The sequence below is a fragment of the Dermacentor albipictus genome, chromosome 4, assembly GCF_038994185.2.
Source record: "Dermacentor albipictus isolate Rhodes 1998 colony chromosome 4, USDA_Dalb.pri_finalv2, whole genome shotgun sequence".
NCBI classification, from domain to species: Eukaryota; Metazoa; Arthropoda; class Arachnida; order Ixodida; family Ixodidae; genus Dermacentor; species Dermacentor albipictus.
In genome coordinates this window covers 53054463-53074834 of record NC_091824.1, presented here as the reverse complement: position 1 = coordinate 53074834, position 20372 = coordinate 53054463, and the positions used below count along the sequence as shown (strand labels likewise).

At 46.1% G+C, this 20372-nt stretch overlaps 2 protein-coding genes across 33 annotated transcripts in view; one reads left to right on the top strand and one right to left on the bottom strand.

Moving 5' to 3' along the window:
- LOC135909148 (uncharacterized) overlaps positions 1-20372 on the top strand; it is a 758332-nt gene that overhangs the window by 175917 nt on the left and 562043 nt on the right. For 8 of the 30 annotated variants that reach the window (XR_011513879.1, XR_010566600.1, XR_011513883.1 and 5 more), the window contains exon 4: positions 6860-6916. The exons of 21 other annotated variants lie outside the window; for them this stretch is intronic. Coding sequence is in view for 1 of the 9 variants with exons in the window: in XM_070536949.1 (XP_070393050.1) it covers positions 6860-6916 (57 nt within the window). In the remaining 8 variants the exon portion in view is untranslated. Of the gene's footprint in view, positions 1-2951; positions 3074-6859; positions 6917-20372 lie in introns of those variants that run through there. One more of the 30 variants, XR_011513885.1, reaches the window with a different exon arrangement.
- LOC135909146 (roundabout homolog 2-like) overlaps positions 1-20372 on the bottom strand; it is a 103512-nt gene that overhangs the window by 81999 nt on the left and 1141 nt on the right. The window lies entirely within an intron of this gene.

Here is a 20372-nt window from a genome sequence, read left to right as displayed (position 1 = left end):
TTCTCTGCAAGGTGACCTCCCAGATGCCGCGCGTATACCTCTTGGAGCCAACTACTGTCAATACTTCAGGCTTATGTGATGTGAGAAAAGTCATGTGCCTGATCGACAAAGGGTGTCATCCGCGCCAATACTCCTATAACTCATGTCGCTTTATCGTTTTCTCTCACCCGAGGGGACGCTTGCCTGCTGTTCGCATATATGCAGCGCGCGTTAACAAAGCCAAAGAAGGGAGCGCTGCTCATCGCTATCTGAATAGAAAAAGTTGAGCGCTTTGTTCTTTTTAAGCTGAGCATGTCGGTGGTTCTCGATTCGTTTGGTATTTTAGGAGTGATCCTTAGATTCGTTCGTACGTGGTTTACTCCAACAGAAGCAGCGTTTTGCGGTGTCGTAGGCAAGCGCAGAGAAAATGAGTATACGTGATAGCGACTCTGTAAGCATTTCTAAGCTCCTAGTTCCATCGGGCATGGGTCGATGGACTTGATTTGGTGCGGCAGGTTTATTGCACCTCATTCACGAAAAAAGAGGAGAAAGTAACGAGTTCAGAGAGCTTTGGCCCGTTTAAAGTAATTTTTCGTAGGAACATTTTCGTGCATGCAGTTAAAAAAAAAGGGGGGGGGGGGGAAACGTGATGGTAGCGAAGTGAGAATCATTTATCACAGTTCTTTACTTCTGTTCTCCCCGCTAAATGCCGCTAGAGGAAGGAGGCGAGCGAAGAGCACCCCGCTTCATTTGTTTGCGATTTGTCTGTTTGCTTTTCGCTGCTTTCTGAGTCACATCCTGTGGAGAGGTCAAGACATAGAATGTGCAGAGAGCGTGCAGATAATGTGAACGCAAAAAAAGCTCAATTTGAGGCCTCGGCAAATCCTTACCTTCGTGCGGAGCCCGTTTTTTTCAACGCTTCTCAGTGCCTTCAATAAGGCGTATGCGGAAGTAATGAGGATCTTTAGGGTACTTTTTTGTAGTCCTCAGGTTTCGCCTCTCCTATTATGTTTACGCAGTTCACTAATTGACAGCTTTGACCAGCGTAGGGTCCTGTCGGCTCTTTCTCGATACATGTATCGTTCCATATGATGATCATCAGAATTTTTATGTCCAGTGCAGGGCGAAGGCCTCTCCCCCAGCGATCTGCGATTACCCAGATCTTGCGCTAGCTGATTCCAGCCTTGCGCCAGTAACCTTCCTAATTTCATCCTCCCCGCCTAATTTTCTGCCGTTTTAAAATGCGCTTCCCTTCCCTAGCACCAATTCTTGGCATCCATTGTATAGGATAATAAAATCTAAAAATGAGAAGAAATAAAGCCGGCTTTCAATCAAAAAGGTCATTGACAGCGCTCTCAATGCGACGAGAAAAATTACATAAGACGTAGAGTGCAACGGAATCAGCAAAAAGTTCTAAACAATGTCTATATACGCTTATGAAGACATCTCCCCTTTAAACAATTAAGAAAGCAAGCGCTCAATGCACCTGTTTGTCTTGGACAAGCGATTTCATTGAAAGAACCACCGAAATTCATTGACACTATGCATCTACAGAAAGCTCTACAATCCGTGTTTCTGTCTTACATTTACTTTCCTGACCACTGCGTGCAGGTATTCGCTTGCTCGCTGCTTCTTTGCCACTATCCTGTTTTGGGATACTGACCAACCGATTGCGTCGACAAATTTGCAAACTACTAGAATCTTGGTCGCGCAGGCCACTTGCACACGGATAAGCATCTGCACACCTATCCGCCTGTTTTCACTCAAGACAAGAATGTTGCGCCAGGAGATCTTCACCGAAACAAACAGCGCCCACTTAATTTGAACCAATGCGGAAAATGTATAAGCAGGAGTGTAACAAAAATACGAGCTCAAGCGGTAGGAGCACCAGGCTGTCTTGAAATATTTCTTCTTATCATCTTTCACATTTCTTCTTTTTTCTTGCGCTCAATGCCGTCGCTGTCGAAACTGAGATCGACTGCCATCACAAACTTGTCCTACCATCGACGCCAGCGCTTCTAGGTCGTTGAACGCGAATGCTCGATCTAGAAGTCTGGACGGAAGGATAGAATGTGGGCGTGATATAAAAGAAGCCCGTGAATACACGCAAAGTGCCTGGAGGAACCAGTCGCGCGGCAATTTTCCTTGCATTTGCGGGCTTCTTTCACGCTCGGAAAAACACTTTTATGTAGCACGTATTGAGCAACAGAGAGATGTATCGGGAGCTTTTCATGTCACTCTACAATTTTCTCATTGACACTTTACATCTAATTATAATATTTGAAAAGTTGGTAAATAATTACGACTAATTATCTAATTAGGCGGGGTGAAAATATAGTAGCTTGAGTACCTCCGAGCAACGGCAAACAACATTACCTTTGTTCTGTGCAGCTATGTGGCATTTGTATGTATTTAAATTCTGCCTAAAGTTAGCTGGAACACCCTGTATATTGATGGAAATTCATAAGCTAGGTGGGAAGCCGATTTGTGAAAACATACTCATATAAGGGTTAAATGTGACACCTAAGGCCTCCAGCATTACATTGGTACATCGATTACCTTTTTACTTCTATCCAATGTGGTGACCACAGGCCATTCATCGGATGCAGGGCCTCCATGACTTGCAAGGCACTTCGATCGCTGTCAGCGTCTTCAGATTAGTAAAAAGCATGCGAATAGCATCAACCAGTGACTGCAGTATGGCTGTTAAGTATGGGGCCAGATCTTTATAGCGGCAGCGAGCTGCCCTCCGTGAAGGCGTAACCTAGCATACATTCTACTCGGCACTTGAACCGTAGCTGTTCTATTTAGAGGCCTATTGTGATGGCATACGAGGGCCATATATGAAAACCAAATCTTCAGAGCCATGCATGGGAACAAAATGAAAAATTCAACTTCATCGTGAGCCTATTTCTTTCTGGAAGCAATATTTCTTTCTGTAAACATACATCTTTTTTCCTTTCCCCCTATAGCGTCATCTCTGCTATCTTGTGCATCTGTCCTATACTACCATCCTCCTTCTCCCAGTGTTGACTGACGTGAAGATGTCAGTGAAATCAACGACAGTGCTGCAGTGCAGCGAGGGACAACTTTCTCTTGACATTTTTAAATTGTCTCAATAAAATATTACTACTACTACGACTACTGCTGCTGCTTTCTGTTGGGCAGAAAAATGGCAACCGCTATTTCTTTCTTTAATGTAGTGCGGTACATTATGTCTTCATATGAAAAGGAGGTGGAAGCCAATGGTTCTGTTCAGGAACGTCTTTGAACCTCAGGAACTAGTTAGCCTTATCTCTAGATTACATGCATTATTGCGTTCACTAATTTCCCAAGCATATTACGAAATCAAAACGGAATTGAACGAATTATTTTTCTTTTTGTGAAGACAATTAGCATGTTTGTGCTGCCTGCACCAGCCTAAAGTGTGAATGACTATTTGTGCACCCAACAAACACGCTGTGGCGGCACTTCACTGAATAGTTCTCAGGATGTTTCATCGGGATTTATCGCCCGTTAAAACACAGTGCAGGCTTTGTCCAGGCTACTGCGACAGAAATGGGCTTGTGCACTATGGGGATTTGCGTGCAGTTCACGAAATCACGCTCCTTTCCCATAAAACTGGCTGATAGCCGTTTTGTGACACGATAAGCTTTGATGAGATTTTCCCATATCTTCTCTTGTCTATTCAGGTTCACGCGGAGAGACAAGTGATGTGCAACGTGCTTGACAGACTGAAAAGCGATTTTCTGGACTGTGCTCGTAAAGGAAGTCCGTCTTGAAGGCTATCCGCTGCTTAGCATCCTTATATCTACGGTGACAACAAAATATACTCTTACTACAGTGAGTGAGAATAACGCGCGCTTTACTTTCTAGCTAGTTCCTGATTTCACCTTCTTAGCTATGGTACCCGTCTCTATGTGCAGTTTAGCCAAATAGAACTACCTCTCGTTAACCTCCCTGCCTTTCCGTACATCCTTTCATCGCTTATGTCATGGATAAAACGTTTAATCAGTCCTTTCTGTGCGTACTAAAAAAAAAATGTAGCCAGCCAAATAAGAACTGCCTTGATTGATGATCCTAAATGAAACATTCGGCAGAAACACAAACACAGTAACTAATCAGCGACATATTGTAAATTCTGTAGTCTGATAGCCCACGTGTCAGGACACATCTAAAGCAGGTGTGGAGCATCTGACGGTGTCGTAGGAGGCGATCACTTGGGGCACATTACTTGGTTGTTTTTCGACAATCCTCAACTGGATAGGCGTTCATGTTATTTCATACTCTACAAATGAAATTTTAATCGCAATCTCCAGTTGTTCTTAGTTGCTCAGAAAAAGGAGTGTTTCAGGTAGCACTAACTGTAATAGTTGCCCGGTGCTCTTTTTGTTAGAACATCAGGATTAGTTGTCCCACCACATTATGGGATGTTGTGCAAGGCTTCACACATATGTATTATGTGTGAAGCCTTACTTTAATTATTAACGCCTTGCCGCAAATCCTGCCCCTCCCCCCGAGAAAAAAAGAACATTTATCTGTTTTCTTTGATTGTCCCGCTGTGCTCATCTTCTTTTTAATAAATTAAAAGAGCACCCATCCTCCTCCACACATACGCCAGCGTAAACAAATGCATACACACAAAAAAAGTCACGTAAAGGACAGGGAACAGCACAGGCACTACTCTTAAGCTTAGCTCTTTATCTCTTCCTATTATTTTCGCGCCGACAGTGCAAGTGAACCTTTAAAAACCGTGTCTCTGACAAGACATACTTCAGCACCTGTTCCACCTGTTCCACAGTTGTCAGGAACAGTTGCAGTATTACAACACAATGGCCTACCATCTTTTTTGTGTGAGCGGACTTTGCCCTCTTCAAGCGCACATGTCGGGAGTAACAAGTTCTGGCCGGCGCGCAGCAGGGCGACATGACAGCGCGTGATGGACCTGACCGAGTGTCTGGCCCACAGGTCACGTGTATTTTGTTCACTGCGTGAATTTCCCATAACTCTCTCGTCTCTTGGGGAGTCACGTGACCTATGCGTGACTCCGTCCTACTCCCTCTTGGCTGCCGGCGCGTGTCTACACGTGACCTGTTTGTTCGATAAACGAACTTCCTTTGAGGCAATATTTTACGGAGTCGTCAGACTCCCCTTCTGTCTTGTCGAGCGGTTACGGCCTCTTCCCGGCCGTAGACTAACTCATGTGTTTGTATTTAACAACCTAGCACCCTCGGTGGCACTTCCCTCGCCACCATAAGCCAGCATTTCTTGCTTCTCTTGCAGCTACTCTTAAACGCTTCTTCCACAGCGTGACGAGTCGGCGGCATTGTCTTGTTTTTTCACCCTCCTTACTTACTATGGATCTAGAGCTGGGCTACCTTTATTACACTGGGCATCTGAACAGCTCGACAAAAAATTGAGGATAAGCCAAAGGCTTTACGAGAACCACCGATGATACGGAAAGAGGTAGAAGTAACGTAGATAGACTTGCAGGAAGACGACGGGATCGATGAGAGCTCAAGTGCGAATAGGTGGTATCATAGCTCAGATTAAGAGAAGGAAGTGCAGATAGCATTTACGTAGAGTCCGTGGAACAGGTAACTGGTATTCTGTTAAGGTGACAGTATGGACCTTGTAGGGAAAGCATATTCAGTCGAGGAATGCGCTATATTTGGTGATGAGCTTATGTGCCAGGATGTAGGAGTCAAATAATATATCCCGGAGAAGGGCATTCGGGGATTGCCGAGAGAGGACTTAGTTCTCCACTGGACCTAAACCTAGCTACGAAATAAGAATGTATACAAGCTACAAACATGCTCAGCGTTCAATGAGAGCACAGTCATTGCTACATGTTGTATTCTATGTCTGCGCTTCCGACAGATAGTGAGGTGGTGGACGGCTTTTTAAACGCGCTGTTCTATTACAATTACACAATTTCTACATTATGGGAAAAATGTGAAATCGCCTCCCGTGAATTGCGAGTGTCCTTTTGTTTCGCTGTCATTTCTATTCTCCAATAATAAGAACATGTATGAAACTTATCGCAGATTTTACCGGCATTTATAAGTACTTGTGTTTTGTGTGTTAATTACAAATAAAAATAGATCTTCATTGCTTTCCTGAGCTACAATGTCTGTTGCCTTCACGTGGTTGTTACGAAAATTCCAGAAGTATCATTCCGCGAGTTTCGTGTAGCCCAGTGGTTTGAATACCCGACACTCAACCAACAGGACTTGTGTTGGACGCATAGGCTACTAGCCAACTAGCCGCATAACCGCCACCGCAACGCATAACTAACTATAGCCCGCCAACGTGTTTTAACCTAGCAGAAAATGTTTCTTTTTTATTATTATGCGGCAATTTCCAAAGATTGCGCCAACTTAACTTTTCAATGCGTCGTTTGAGCGTCACAAAGCGATTTGTTGCACTACCCGCGCCATGCAGGCGCACGCTGTAGGCTTGCGCCTTGCGCTCGTAAGGTATATAGGCAATCCCCACAGCCTGCGCCTTGCAGGCTACAACGGCCGGAGCATTTACCAAGTAGCGGGCGGTACATACCGTGCAAACGCCACCGAGCTCTCTGAGAGGATTGCCGTGTGTTGATGATAATTACGATTTCCCTACTCTGGCATATGCTCACATAGGGTGACTGGCCAAGGAGCGGGCAGTGCATTTCAAATAAACAAGAAATGAAGAAATACAGTCATATATAAGATTTGTCAGATTAAGCAGCAAGGGTGGATGAGAGGATATGCATGCGCCAGTTTCGTTTACTCCAGTGACGCATAAATTTAAAACGTTTCGTTAACTGCGTCATAAAAGCTTCGTTTCACATAGATTGTTGCTATCTCTCTCTCTTTCTTGCTTCTCGTTTTTCTAGTGACCGCGGCTTCATGCGTCGCTGCGAAGGACAACGGCGAAAGTGAGCTTCGTAGAGGTAAGCTAGCACGCACCATTCCCTAGCGCGACTCATCGTTCTCCGAACTTGTCTGCCATCGGCCAGAGCGCAGCAGTATATTTCTTCATCTTACTGAAGCAGCTGGTTGTGGCGGAAACAGAGCAAGCAAAGTGCAAAACATTTTTCGAAGGCTCCCTGAGGAGGACACTCCGCGAAGAAAAAAAAAACCGAATGTGCAGAGTGGGAGGCGCCCCCTGGCCTTTCATTACTGTATGCTAACACGTCGAGGACGACGAGGTGTGCCTCTGCGAGAATGGCGAAAGGGTGTGGAGAAGGGAGACCGCGATCTGGTGGGCAAGGTGGCGTTCTACAGAAGCCGTCACTAAAAAAAGCGTACTCGCCGAGCACGGCACTCGACACCCCTTGAATGGCCTCCTCGTGCGCGGGAACGGTGCGAGTTGTCCCGCGTTGTTCCGCGTTGTCCCTTTAATTAAGGTAATGAACTCGGCTGCACCAGTCGCCTGCGATGCCAGGCAAGCTACCGCGGGCGGTAGCCGCTCAGGTTTGCGCTTTAGAGTCACCACACGCAAAGGCGCTGACGGCTCCTGCTCACTCCCTTGCACATGCAAGGCCGGCAGCTGCTAATTGAACTTCGCCAGCGCATACGTGTGACCGCACGAGCGGCAGCTCCGGACCTCGTGTACGTCCACGCGAAGCTCTATACGAGGAGGAAGGGAGTACACTTTCTGGACACCGCAGTGAATAAACTCAGCCCATCTCTCCGTGCGCTACTTTGAAAAGTGCGTGTGTGTGCTTTCACGCGAGAGTTGCAACTTGTCGGCGCTCGCACTCACTGTGGCCTCCGGTCGACCGCTAATGAAAGAATGCGAATGAGGCTGGTTGGGCGGTTCAATAGCAGCGCACGCGCACAACACACCCTGCTTCCCGTGACCACCGCGAGTGCACCGTTGTCTCAATGAAGAAAGCAAGCGAGCGACGCTTGCTCGTCTGCTATACTGGCACGCTGAAGCACTCGTTAAGGAGGGTAATTAACGCAGAAAGTTGGGCTAGTCGGCGTTAGTGCAAATGTTGAGACATAGTTACTAGCGCCAACATGACTAATGGAAGAAAAAGTTGGGACAGGAGAGAGCGCTCTGTCCTGTCCCAGCTTTTTCTTTCGTTAGTCTTGTTAGCCCTAGTAACTATGTCTCAGGGCTCGTTAAGGGCTCGTCGGGAAACTGGCCACAAGGAATTGGAATTACGCGAACGCGGTTTCCGCACCCACGCGGGCAAGCGGGTACGCAAGTGAAGGCATGCCAACGGTACATAATTGCTTTCACACATGTTGCCTGTGCGAGACCACAGCAATCGCTCAATTGGAGTTTTCTAATGAGTAGCCGCACGCACAGGCGCGAACTACCGATTGCGTTTCGGCTAGACATGTGCTACACGGCCACCGTTAAGTGAAGAGCCAGCGTGTCGTGTGTTTTTGCCACAAGACGTTGCGAGGCCCCAGCGACGAAAACCACATGAGAGCAGAAAATTATGATTGGTAAGGAGACCCCGTGGAAGAATTACACGCTAGGCGACGTCTGCTCGAAGAGTACATCGTACGGGTTATTTCCATTTCTTTTATCAAGATCGCCTCGCAACCTGTGCCTAATAACGTATGCTTTCATAATACATACACATATGTTGCGGCAACGCGTATTTCAACAAACGGCTTTAAACCACTCTTCCATGCTAGCTTGACAAGCAGCATTCGTTTGCGGAGTAGTGCGCCGTTGCGGTGCATACGAACGACGCCCCTCAGAGGCAACGCACGGTGACTTATTTACGTCGACCTCGCAGGCCAAAGGGCAAGAAGAAGCTTGGGAGGCCATGTCGCACTATAGGCGTGGCTGCGCGCGTTCTTCCTGCCGTGGTAGCCGCACCATGGCCCTGCTCATTTGTCAGTGTCACGCGAGGGGCGGTGCACTTTGACCACGTCGCTAGCGGTGTCGTTCTCGCCTGATTAATACGGACACCGTAGTCAAGAGCGCGCGCCACTCGAGTTCGACGTAGTGTGGGAACGGGCGCCGCTCGTGTTCACTTTTGCTGCAGCGCCGGCTGGTTGTCACTCCGCATACAAGCGCCCTACAGTTCTAGAGATAGCGGCATCGCAATAAGAATTGTGGACAGTGTCTTCTTTATCACAGTAAAGGGTTGGGGGAGTTGCTACGTGAAAACTGTAGTGTGAGCGGATTACCTTTGCTTTGCGGACGCTGGAATGACGCGAAATTGGAAAGTGCTGTCATGGCGCTGAAAACGTCGCATCTCAGGGACACAATGCACTGACGCTTGTGAGATAGACTCCTCTCAGACAAATAGAGAGAGAGAGAGAGAGAGAGAGAGAGAGAGAGACAGAGAGAGAGAGCGCATCTGAACTGTACTCTTAACCATGCAGCATGACGGTTTCAACCACGATAAACGCTGAATCTTTTTTTTTTGGTGAACCCAGCTTCAGTGAGCAGGGGCCCTATAAAGTAAAACTACTCCAATATGTCTTTGTTCCATTCTCCTGACGTCAAATTTGCGTAACCACCGACGCAAGCACTGGGCGGTCACTCGCAGGGTTGTTTAAACAGACCAATCAAACGCTATCGTCGTTTATAGGAGGTCACTTTTGTTTGCTTCAAAAACGAATAACATGGCCTACATTGAACGGCTTGGCTTATCTACTTGGCTGATAAGAGGCGAGGAGCACGCTCAAGTGGAAAGGGATTATATGGGGCCGAGCCACTGCACTGAAAACCGATAACCGGAGGAAGAGGGTGGTGCCGGCGTCAGCAATTGGTCCGTTTTCCCTTACTTTGCTTGCGGTGGCTGGTCAGAAATCGCAGCAGCATGCAATGGAAGGTCAAGAATGCCGCCTAAAGAGATCCTTAGGAAAGAAAAGTTGGCTGAGCAAGGTCGTAAACGGGCCGAAAGTGCTCGAAAACGTTACACGGTCACGCAAAAAAAATTATGGTACGCAAATAAACCCATGCTCTCCGACAGGTGTGAGTAGCCAGTGACTGAGTGATCGGCAGCAGCCATCTTTTATTCCTTTCGGAACGGGGCAGCCTACAGCTATTCATAGAAAAATTCAGTTTTGTTCGGCATATTAAGGCGTCTTTAACGTGTACACGTCACTTTGACGCGGTGTGTTATCGCGGTTTTGTGACCCCGCGTGACATCAGGTGAAGTGGGTGCAGCCCGAAAACTTCTGGCCAATAGCCGAGGGCTAATGGCGAGAAGGCATCCAATCAGAAATTACTATTTTAGTATTTAATCATGCATAATTAAAGTGTGCCTGAGGTTGCGTGACTGACAGATGAAGCGGGGGTGGCCCAAAAAAGTTTTTCACCAATCGCGGAGCGCTGATTGCAAAATTGGAAGGGAAAAGTTTGGAATAGCTTTGAGTTATAGCGACACAGTTGTAGTTTTTTCCGCTCTATATGAGCAAGTATTACCCTATTTTATTTGTTGCCTGATAAATGACCAGCAAAAAGAGCACTTTTTCATGAAATTGTATAACCGGTGTAATGTATTTATAATATTCTCTGGTGTTTTGGAGCTCTCCTATACATCTATGGTTTAAGACACATATTGTAGAAAGATTAAATTTTCTTACAGCGAAGCTCTTACGGCTACAGTTCCGTGCAGTTTTCTTGTCCGTCAACAAATCTGCGTGTGCGAAAACTCAGCTACCGAATTAGATGCGAGATGGCTTCATCCTATGCAAAATCTTATACGTGTTATCACTTGGGTATGCATTTTCAGCAGATTAGTTATCAATAGGCACCATTCTTCAATATCAGTAGGCTCTCCAGCAGATTTTTTTCTTCTTTTTTTGCGTGCTTACAGGGGTACGAGCCATGGGAGTGTGAACCATTCATTGTCTTAGACGACGGACAAATTTCTCTTTGTGTAGGCATAGAAATGCCAACGAATTTAATAACAAAGTTGATACGAGAATGTGTGTGCGTACCTATAGTCACGATAACCACCAATCGGGATCATAAATGTGTTCGTACCTTTCTTCAAAATTCTCTATCACTTCTTTGTCGTGCGCTAAACAGCTACACCGGGATTCCGCCTACACAAAGTGGAGGGGCTCATGACTTTTTTCTTCCTTTTCTTGTTTCTTTCTGTTTGTTGTATACATCTCGTAACAATATAGTCCAGGGCATGTGTCCACCTGCACATCGCCTTAGCGAATCACTTAGAACACTGCATAGCGCACTCCAAGACAAGTCAGTTTTATAATGAAATTGTTCTGAACAAGCAATTTCAGTCTGAGACGTAGAAGTATCTAAAAACTGTGCGTCGTCTGTCACTGTTATGGAGTGTTTTTTAAATGTCATATTCAAAATTGTCTAAACGCTGTGTACGGTGTACAGTTACGGGAGCAGTTTCTTACCTCTCTATCTATCTCGCCCTCGAATTCATCATCGACCCTGACGTTTATCTCACCAGCTTCACTTTAGTCATATCGCGCGACATGTATATGGTCACAAAATTATTTAGTTATACAGAAAAGAAAAAAAAATGCCAATATACTGAAGTGGCAGTCAAACGCGCCTCGTTCTTTTAAGGTGCAGCTTAAGTAGGACGTGTAAATAGAACCAGATCAAGCGTGTAGAAAGGCTAAGCGGTCGCAGTCACAGATTGCATGGGCAGACCCTCACTTAGTCTGTTGATCTCACCACGCAAACAATGATTGTGCTACCTGCTCAGTACGTTTAATCACAATTTGCTTCATATGCATTATCGTGCGCGTGCTCGATGTCAAAAAGAATACTTATGACAATGTGCTCTGGAACATAAAATTGGTGTTCTCCTGAGGTTTCCAGTTACTTATGAACATGTACTTGTCCGTAATATCTCAGAAAAAAAAAGAAAGAAAGAAAAGACTAGTTTGTCTTTCAAATAGAAAATTTCCACGAAAAGTGAAACGCTGCAATTTTCTGGAGCGAGCGGGACACACACCGACGTTCCAGCTCAAACAACGCTATAATGGCACGCACGCTCGTTTTTCCGGACGCAGAATGGAATGTCGTTTGGCTCTGCACGACATCTTGCTCCGCGGGGCACGCTTTTAATTTCGGACTTGCCTCGGAGACCGCTGTAACCGCAATCGTTCTTTAATCCTTCCGTTATTCTATGACCCGGCGGCTGCGCCCTGGATAGTTTATCCTATAATGAAGGCAAACGCAGCAAATCTTTAAATGAGAAGGCGCAGACGAACGCGGGGGAATTGAAACGAAAGGAATATGCGAAATGGGCAAACGTCCGCTCATTTAGGAGGCGACGGGGAAAGAATAGAATATAAAAGAAATAGTCAATAAATATAATGAAGTGGAAAGAAGGCAAGTGTATAACGGCCTCACTGAATATTTACCGAGGCAGCGGTCTGTTGCAGTCACGAGAGAAGACGCCAGAGAAGTAAAGCGAGAAAGAAAGGAAGAAAGAGAAAAAAAGAGAGAGAGGAATGAGTAAATGTTGGCTAGGATTGAACCGAGGATTGAACCGCAAAGGGAGGGCCATAAGGGTGAAAGGGGAGAAAGCCCCAGAGCATTTATATGGCAAGTTACGAGCAATAAGGGGGAAATGAGCGAGGAGAGAGAGAGAGAGATGGAGAGACGTTTATACAAAATGAAATGGCGACGCATTAGAGGAGCCAGATCAAAAACTCTTCCGAGTTTCTTCTGACAGAAAGCGACTCACCCATATGGAAGGCACGAACGTCGCACAGAGCAATGACGACAACTAAACGCCTGAGCAATGTGCATGGAAGCAGCCGAAGGCGCTATGCAGCCGGCTTGGTGCTACCGCGGAGCGGTGGCTGAATGCTACAAGTTAATAACGCTTGGCCAGCGCCGCTACAGGTGGTCCTAGGCGGCTGGTAATAAAGATCTGCTGCTCGGGAAGATCTCACAGAAAAAAAAAAATTGATGATGTGTGAGTGCGCTATCGCGTCGGCCTCCATCGCGTGTCTTTCCTCAGGTACCGCGCGTACATGAATACCCTTGGTCCCGTTGGTGGCCGTTGGTCCTCAAAGACTGCCAGGAAATGTGTGCTGAGGTCGGTGTAAAGGAACTAAGTGAATGTCGTAAAAAAGTCTTGGAGGAGTGAGAGAAGGAATATGGGGTAGGCAGAAGCGGAGGCGGAGGGAGGTGACGGAATTTTGTGTGCTGAAGACGCGATTCAACAGAATTTCAACGAAATTCAAAGAAAACTGATGCTCCTTTGAGATTCAATTTAGATGTTTATACATGAATTAACATTTATTTTCGCGTGAAAGAAGCGCACCTTATTTTCATAATTGAAAGCATTCCGCTGGTCATACGGAGGATGCAGGTCACACAATATTGCCTTTGCAGAAGGCACATTCATGCAAAGGAAGGTAAACCCTGAAAATGGCAATTACAGGAATCTTTGGCAAATTCACGATGAGCAACGAGCAAGGTCTTCTTTCGAAAAGTAACCTCGCGACTTCGTATTTTAACCGTATGCTCAAACTAGTCACATTCATCAACCCGTAAATAATAAAATAAATCCTTCAAATGAAAGAGCAATGTATGACGATAGCTTCCGGTTAAATTTCAGCGAACTACTATTACCATGAATGGGAGACGTATTCTCTATAATCGTGGCTGATATGGTGTTTTATTCCTTTGTTTTCACGGGGCACTCAAGGGCATCACTAGCTAGTGGAATTGCCACAGCCAATTTTTTTGCAACAACCATAAGATGCCGCTGTTGCCTTTTCTTAGGGCTTCACGTATCATTAGAAACTTATATTCTAAAGAGTTGTAGTGAAGGGCCGAATCTCACATAAGGTCAAGTAAGTATGAGGCTCGCGGAATCAGGTTGGTAGGTTGTCGAAATAGTTCCTATAACGTTAAAAGATGTGCAATTAGCTATAATGACCTTATTGAAGAAATAACGTTGAACTCTTAAGTGATCTACCATGCTTGCTTTTATCCATTCAATGACAACCTGTACCACTCTTAGTATCGTAATAACGAAGCGTAGCACACTGAAGCTAGGAGAGGGAAATGTTGAAAAATAAATTGAGAATTGGGAAGACAAAGGGCAGGGTAGATGTTCCAAAACTGGAACCAACGCATTTCCGCCGGAGAAATGCTTTGTACACGAACGCATCGTTGTTTTGCTTAGCGAGTTGTGCTCTGCAAAATAAGTTTAATTCTGCGATGGTTTTCTTGGCTTCTATTGGTTCTGTATTGATGTTTGAGACTAAACTCGAACTTCTGAACAGCTATTGTTCGTCTTGCGCGGTAACTAACGGCGGCGTCGTCTTTGGCATTATTCATAACCGTAAACTTATTACAGCATTCGGCAGCCTACCTCCAACATGGCCCCTCATAAATATGCTTTCTATTTGGCGCGTGCAGTATACCAGATACTTTACGTTTTTCCACATGGTACGGAGCAATGCACTCTAACGCTCTCTAAGTTACTTTGCATAAACCTGCATGTATATGTACATCCATGAACGGAACGGGAAGATTAGTCGGTAGCGATTCATGCGTTATGATGAGGCTGTCCACCCAGCTTCCGTCAATAGTACATAATTTTGCAATTGTTGTGTTTTTACCACCGATATGAATAACGTAGAAGAAATAGGATGGTCTCTATATTTGTTCGACTGTTCAAATGAAATGGTTGATTTCCCCTGTGATTTCTGACGTCAATGATTTTTTTTCCTTTGTAGTTTGTTATATTCTGCGACACAGCCACGTCTGAACACGTATAAAGATTTGAACAAATGATAACATAGGTGTCCAAAAGAACGCCAGCTGCGGTACACTTTAGACCTGGTGAAATGTAGGACAAAAATAATGCTCGCACCGCCATTCTTGCAGGTCAATGGCCGGCGAACAGAAAGAAACGTCGCTCAATACGTTCGGCCGTCCACATTTTTCGATTGGCGACAGAGAGAAGTTGCGGTGGCATTGTTACGGGGACGCATGCAACGCAACTCGCAATTGGTCGCAACTGCTTCGGTTCGAGCAAAGCGAACATTATTTTTCTCTCCAACAAAAGCAGCTGCGCTTCGGTCACCTGCCTCCAAAGGGGTACACACGAGATAGAAAACAGGTCACGTGGAGGCTAGGAGCACCGAAAGCACAAGTTTCGATCAGATTCGCAAAAAGAGTGCAACGCCTACAAGTCAATCTGACAGCTGCGGGTATACGCTCTTGTCTTCGCGCACGCTCTGCTGTGATGCATACTGCTCCGCCGGTACAATGCAGCCTTATAGAATCTAGAAGTGGGCCGTCACTATGTGAGGTGCCCACTCACAGAATTTTTCGTGCATTCGAATTCTTCTTGGTTTTCTGTCGCTTGGGCTGTCAGTAGAAGCCACGCTTATTGTCCTTCGATTCGGCCAGCTTTGTTTGATACATATTAAAGAAAGTAGACGTTTTCGCTTGGGCCCACTGACAGGATCAGTGAGTCTAATAGAAGGAACAAAGAGGTCGTCAATGCAGTAAAAAAGAAAGGTTATTGGCGTTTTGCCCGAAGCCTGTTGCTAATATTGAGGATCGCCTACCATACGACGGGACTATGTGAATGTATGGGGCAACGAAAAAAAAAGTAATAATGTACTTAGAAACCACCATTTTATCGAGGACACTGTTGCTCACATAAGAAATACCATAGAGCATTTTTTTTTTTAAAACAGCTTTTTTTATTGCAATTCGAATACCCTGCTGCTCGGCTTCTCTTGGAGACTTGTAGTCAGACGCTGCATCTGCATGCAACAAATTTAAGCTTTCGGATAACTGTTCATGAGACTTACGCTGATGATGTTTAATTATTCACAGTGGTCTACACATAGATGTGACTCGTATTTGTGCGCACCTCGCATTTCCGTCGTCTGTGATCTGTTGCCTCAAGAAGTCGATGAAATTGATTACCACCTAGAAGCAGTCATTATGATACAGTAGGTGCAGAAATGAGGCTGGGCAGCGGCGAAGTCATATGCGCCTAACGCAAATCCTGACATTGGGACAAGTTCAGAAATTTTAATGTACAAATCTGCTTCACAAAGTAGATCGCCTCGTACCATCATCGTATGCTACGAGACGAAACAGACTAGAATACCAACGCGTCTTTTCGGATATTTTGCGTACGTATTCGTCGAAAAATGGTACAAATCCAGAAATTTCTTCCCTGCGGGTGTGACTGCAGGCTTTGTTCCTTGCAACGGCAAATATTTGCCTTAAAGTGCAAATTAGCGATGCTTTCGTATTCAGCTAAAACGAGCATTTTGTTTCGCATGCAATTGACGTACGCTTCTAGCACTATTCATTGAATAAGCAGGACTGCGATATATTGACCACCAGTTGTTTTCAAAAGTATTGCTCAACCAGGTAAAACAGAAGTTATGCGCATACTGTAACCGCCATGACGCTTTGCTACGCGCAAACGCGTTCCTTAGATCGCCCTAACCATACAGGCTTAGTACACAGATGTCGCATTTAGGAAATTGTGGAAGCGCGAGCAACCTTAGACGTAGGAAATTACCTTTGGTATATGTGGCATGCTGGGAATGTGGTATGTTTCTTTTTCTGGACACTAAATATTACGCATAACGAAACATATCACGTGGCTGATTATGACTGTTTCGAGCTATGCGTTAGCAGTCTACCTTTTTTCTGGGTTTAACACGTGCGACGTGCGCGAGATAAAGGCTGCAATAGTAATTGGCACCTGAAAACTATTATGGAATTGTTAGGCAGATTATAACGCGAAATCGCGTGCGCATGTGCGGATAGAGTGCGACCGGCGTACAGCACGTATTTCATGACAAGAGGTACCACGTGCCGTTAGCGTCCGGCACCGATTCAGTAGAAAGGCCCAAGACAATGCTCACAAAATTGTGTCTGGCCCCATCACTCACAGAACACTTCTGCATTCAGACAAGCGTTCGGCTCACGAACAAAAGCTTGGCAAAAAAAAAAATTGTAGCAGCTAACAACAAAACTGGCCAACCGGAGCATGCTTAAGCATCGCCAGCTCTAGAACAATGTGGGTGCATTACATTTCTGCGTGTGCGTTAACGTCACTCTCGTGGTGCCTCTGCCAGTTCCTTTTCGAGATCGCCTGTTGCCGTTATACGCTGTCTAGCTATTTGCCTGTATTCAAAGCAGTTCTCTAGTTGGTTGCTTGTCATCCTGAAAACTTGGGTCCCAGCAATTTTCAACTTCTTATTCTAGCTTTCCCCGACGCGTTGATGCGTCTGAAGAGTGCGTTTGACAAAGCTACAACTTACTACGCCTAGTAAGACGAAACATTTATTAGCCTTACCCTTGTAGGAAAGCTTTGCCAAAAGTGAAGCACTTGTCCCGCTGCGTTTGGAATCTTACTGAGAGAGGCTTCCTGTTTCCGCGTTGAAAGTTACTCAATCGCGTGCAGCAAATTTAGCAAACGCCCTTTATTTGCAGGAACTTTATACAAAGGCCTGATTTTTGGTGAATGCTCATTTCCGCCAAGCAACCTTGTTGTATCATTTGCCTGTGCCCATAAACAGCCATTGTAGACAGATAAGTAATACTGTAAGACAATGTGAAAGAAGGGCAACAATAAAAGCTTTCTTCAGTACATTCTTATCCACAACAGTTAGTATATACATAAGGGAGATGACCCTGCAGCAACGCAATCATTTGACAGAATCGGTTTAAAATTAGGTTGCCACTCAATAGAAACACAATCATAAAGATGTAGAAATTAACCGATGTATTATTCCGGCAACGCCTACAGGAAGCGAAAGCTCGCCGTTGTAGTTTGTCAGCGAACTTCCGTCGAAATTTACGACGAGAAATAGCCTCTGTGAATACGGTCCCCAAATGCGGGTGTAGGGAAGACATCTAAATTTAGACGAGACGCACTAAGTGAAAGCGATCCACTCAGAACACCATTACAATTTCCTGAAATCTAGCGGCCACCACCGCACGCATCGAGGGATAACCTCAGCTTAAGCCCCAAGACAGATACTCGCGTAGAAAACGCGCCAACAACGAACCACCCATTGGATTCGACAACGGCAGCAACAAGCTCACGCAGACAGATGCACATCGATGCAGGCGCAGACATGATATCTTTGCCCGCCTCGCGCGCACAACACCGTGGTGGCGTTGGAGAGTGCGTGGACCATTGTAAGCTTTGTAACCTTGAAGCCCCCCTCCTTCCCGGTGGGGCTGCTTCACCCGGAGGGAGAGACCGATCGACCAAGGGAAAGTCAGCAGTATGAACCGGGGCCGGGGAGCGGTGGCGGCGGACGCTGCTGCTGGCAGCCTTCCCTGTCACTTCCCTCCCTCCCCCACCCCCTCCGCAGTCTCCTTTGTGATTCATTCTTCGGCAGCTGCGCCCTTTGCGGCCTCCAGGCGACACCGATGCGTGTGCGCGCGCGGCGGTGCGGAGGAAGGCTGAATCGTTGAGCGGGCGAAAACGCCTCGGAGGTAAACACTAGACCTCTACCGCCGCGGCGGTTTTGGCGGTGCCGGGCGACGCACAAAAGGAAGACGTCGTCCCCGAATCTCGTCAGCGCCAGAGGCCAAGCGGTGTCCGGTTTCGCTCCCTTGTCGCAGTGAGCCGCAATGTTTGCGGAACGCCGCTGCGAAGCGGTTCTTGGCGAGAGGCGCCTGTCGCGCACTCCGCGTGCGCGCGTTGACAGAGAGAAATCGCGCGACGCGGCGCTGTGAATGAACGGCTTCGCAGCAGTCGCCTCCGGCTTCAAAGAGAGCGCGCACGCGAGGTCGGCGAGAACTCGGCATGATCGAGCTACTCCTTACTCGCACGGGCACGGACCGGTTTCACGCTGGCCACGCGTTCATCACGGACGCAAGGAGTAGCTCTCAGCGTCTGCGATTTATAATACAAATGGCGTTTGTGTAGAACAGTCCTGCAAATTAGTTGTCTTTACGTCTGCCTGGAATGGTGCCTTCAGTGGATATCTTCAAAGTACATTAAACAGACCTGGCCAAATAAAGAAATTATTACCGTTATTATCGGCACACTCATGGAGCAGACACCTATTATTAATACTTGGGAAATAACACCAATGACAATATGTATACCTGAGTTATGTTGATCAGCGTTTCCCAATAATTCAGAAGAGTGTGCATTGTACATGCCTACTATCTTTCGCCACCTGTATACGCCTGAAGCGCGGCGAAAGCAACAGAAGGCCGATGAGTGCGTATAGTTATTAAAATTAGCAAGGCTTCGATAAAGCACTTGAATTTGTTGACTCACGTGCTTAGTGCACGCACTTTCGGGTAATTGCAGCCGATAAAGGCTTCATGCAACGACTAGGCTGGTACTGAAATACAAGATGCTAATAGTGCATTATATGCGAAAAGAACAATAGGAACAAAAAATCGAGTTCGTAGCGACCATCGCGTTGCAGATACCCTAAAACATAAATATAAACCAAGTCACAGGACTGCTGCATGTCTCACGCAACAAACACATAAAATGCTGGCGACATCAATCGGAAGCAGCAGACTCTGCATCGGGTGCCAACAGAGCCCAGTGGTTGCGAGTCCCGACTGTTTCGTCACGTACATGTAGACAACAACCGGAGCCGATTTGTGCACGCAGCATCTGTGTCCAATGCTGCGCGAGGAGGCGTACGACCGTCTTAAGTGGTGAGATCCTGTCCACAAGGGCACACGTCCTCATGCCGTTCTTCATGAGCCCCACCAAGGACCACACAACGATTGCCGCTGTCTTGGTTGCGATGAGAACCCTTCAAAAGATGTCTAAATGTTTAGCAGAGCTCGTGTTCCTCGGGTCTGTTTTCACCGCCCTCATCTTCGTAGTCATGTTTAGATGTTTGTGTTTTGTCTATAATGCATATTGTTCAGCGTTGCGCAGGCATGTGTGTGAAACTGCAGTCCATAGCGCACTTGTGAGCGTGCTATGCATGCATACTTTATTTTCTTTTTCCTAGCTCTTGATCTCTATAGAGATAACAGGAACTATAGTTCCTGTTAGCCGTACTCTTTGCCGTCCAGGATTAATACACCAACGTATTCAAAAAATCGCCGTCACTCACTGCTTTGCATACAGGAGTATTCGCCAGCGGCACATGCCTGGAGATTATCTTTGATTCAAAGAGAAGAAAATTGAGTCTCTAATCATCACTGATCTTGAAATTCGTGGTAGCATGGATATGTCACCGCAGAAGTAGATAACATCGAGAAAATGTTCGCGAAATTTTAAAGGCTGTCCTGATCAAGGTAGGTTCGGACGTATCTGGCGCCTGACAGGGTCATCGTTCCCTCAATGCATATATGGAAAATGATGCACGTTTCTCTTTTTAAAAAAAATATTGCTAGAACGAGCTCCCCATTTCGTTCTTCGCTTCTTCGCAGAAACGTTATTTAAGTAACATTTATAAGGCCTGTGAAATTCTAGTTTTTTATCCAGTGGTGCA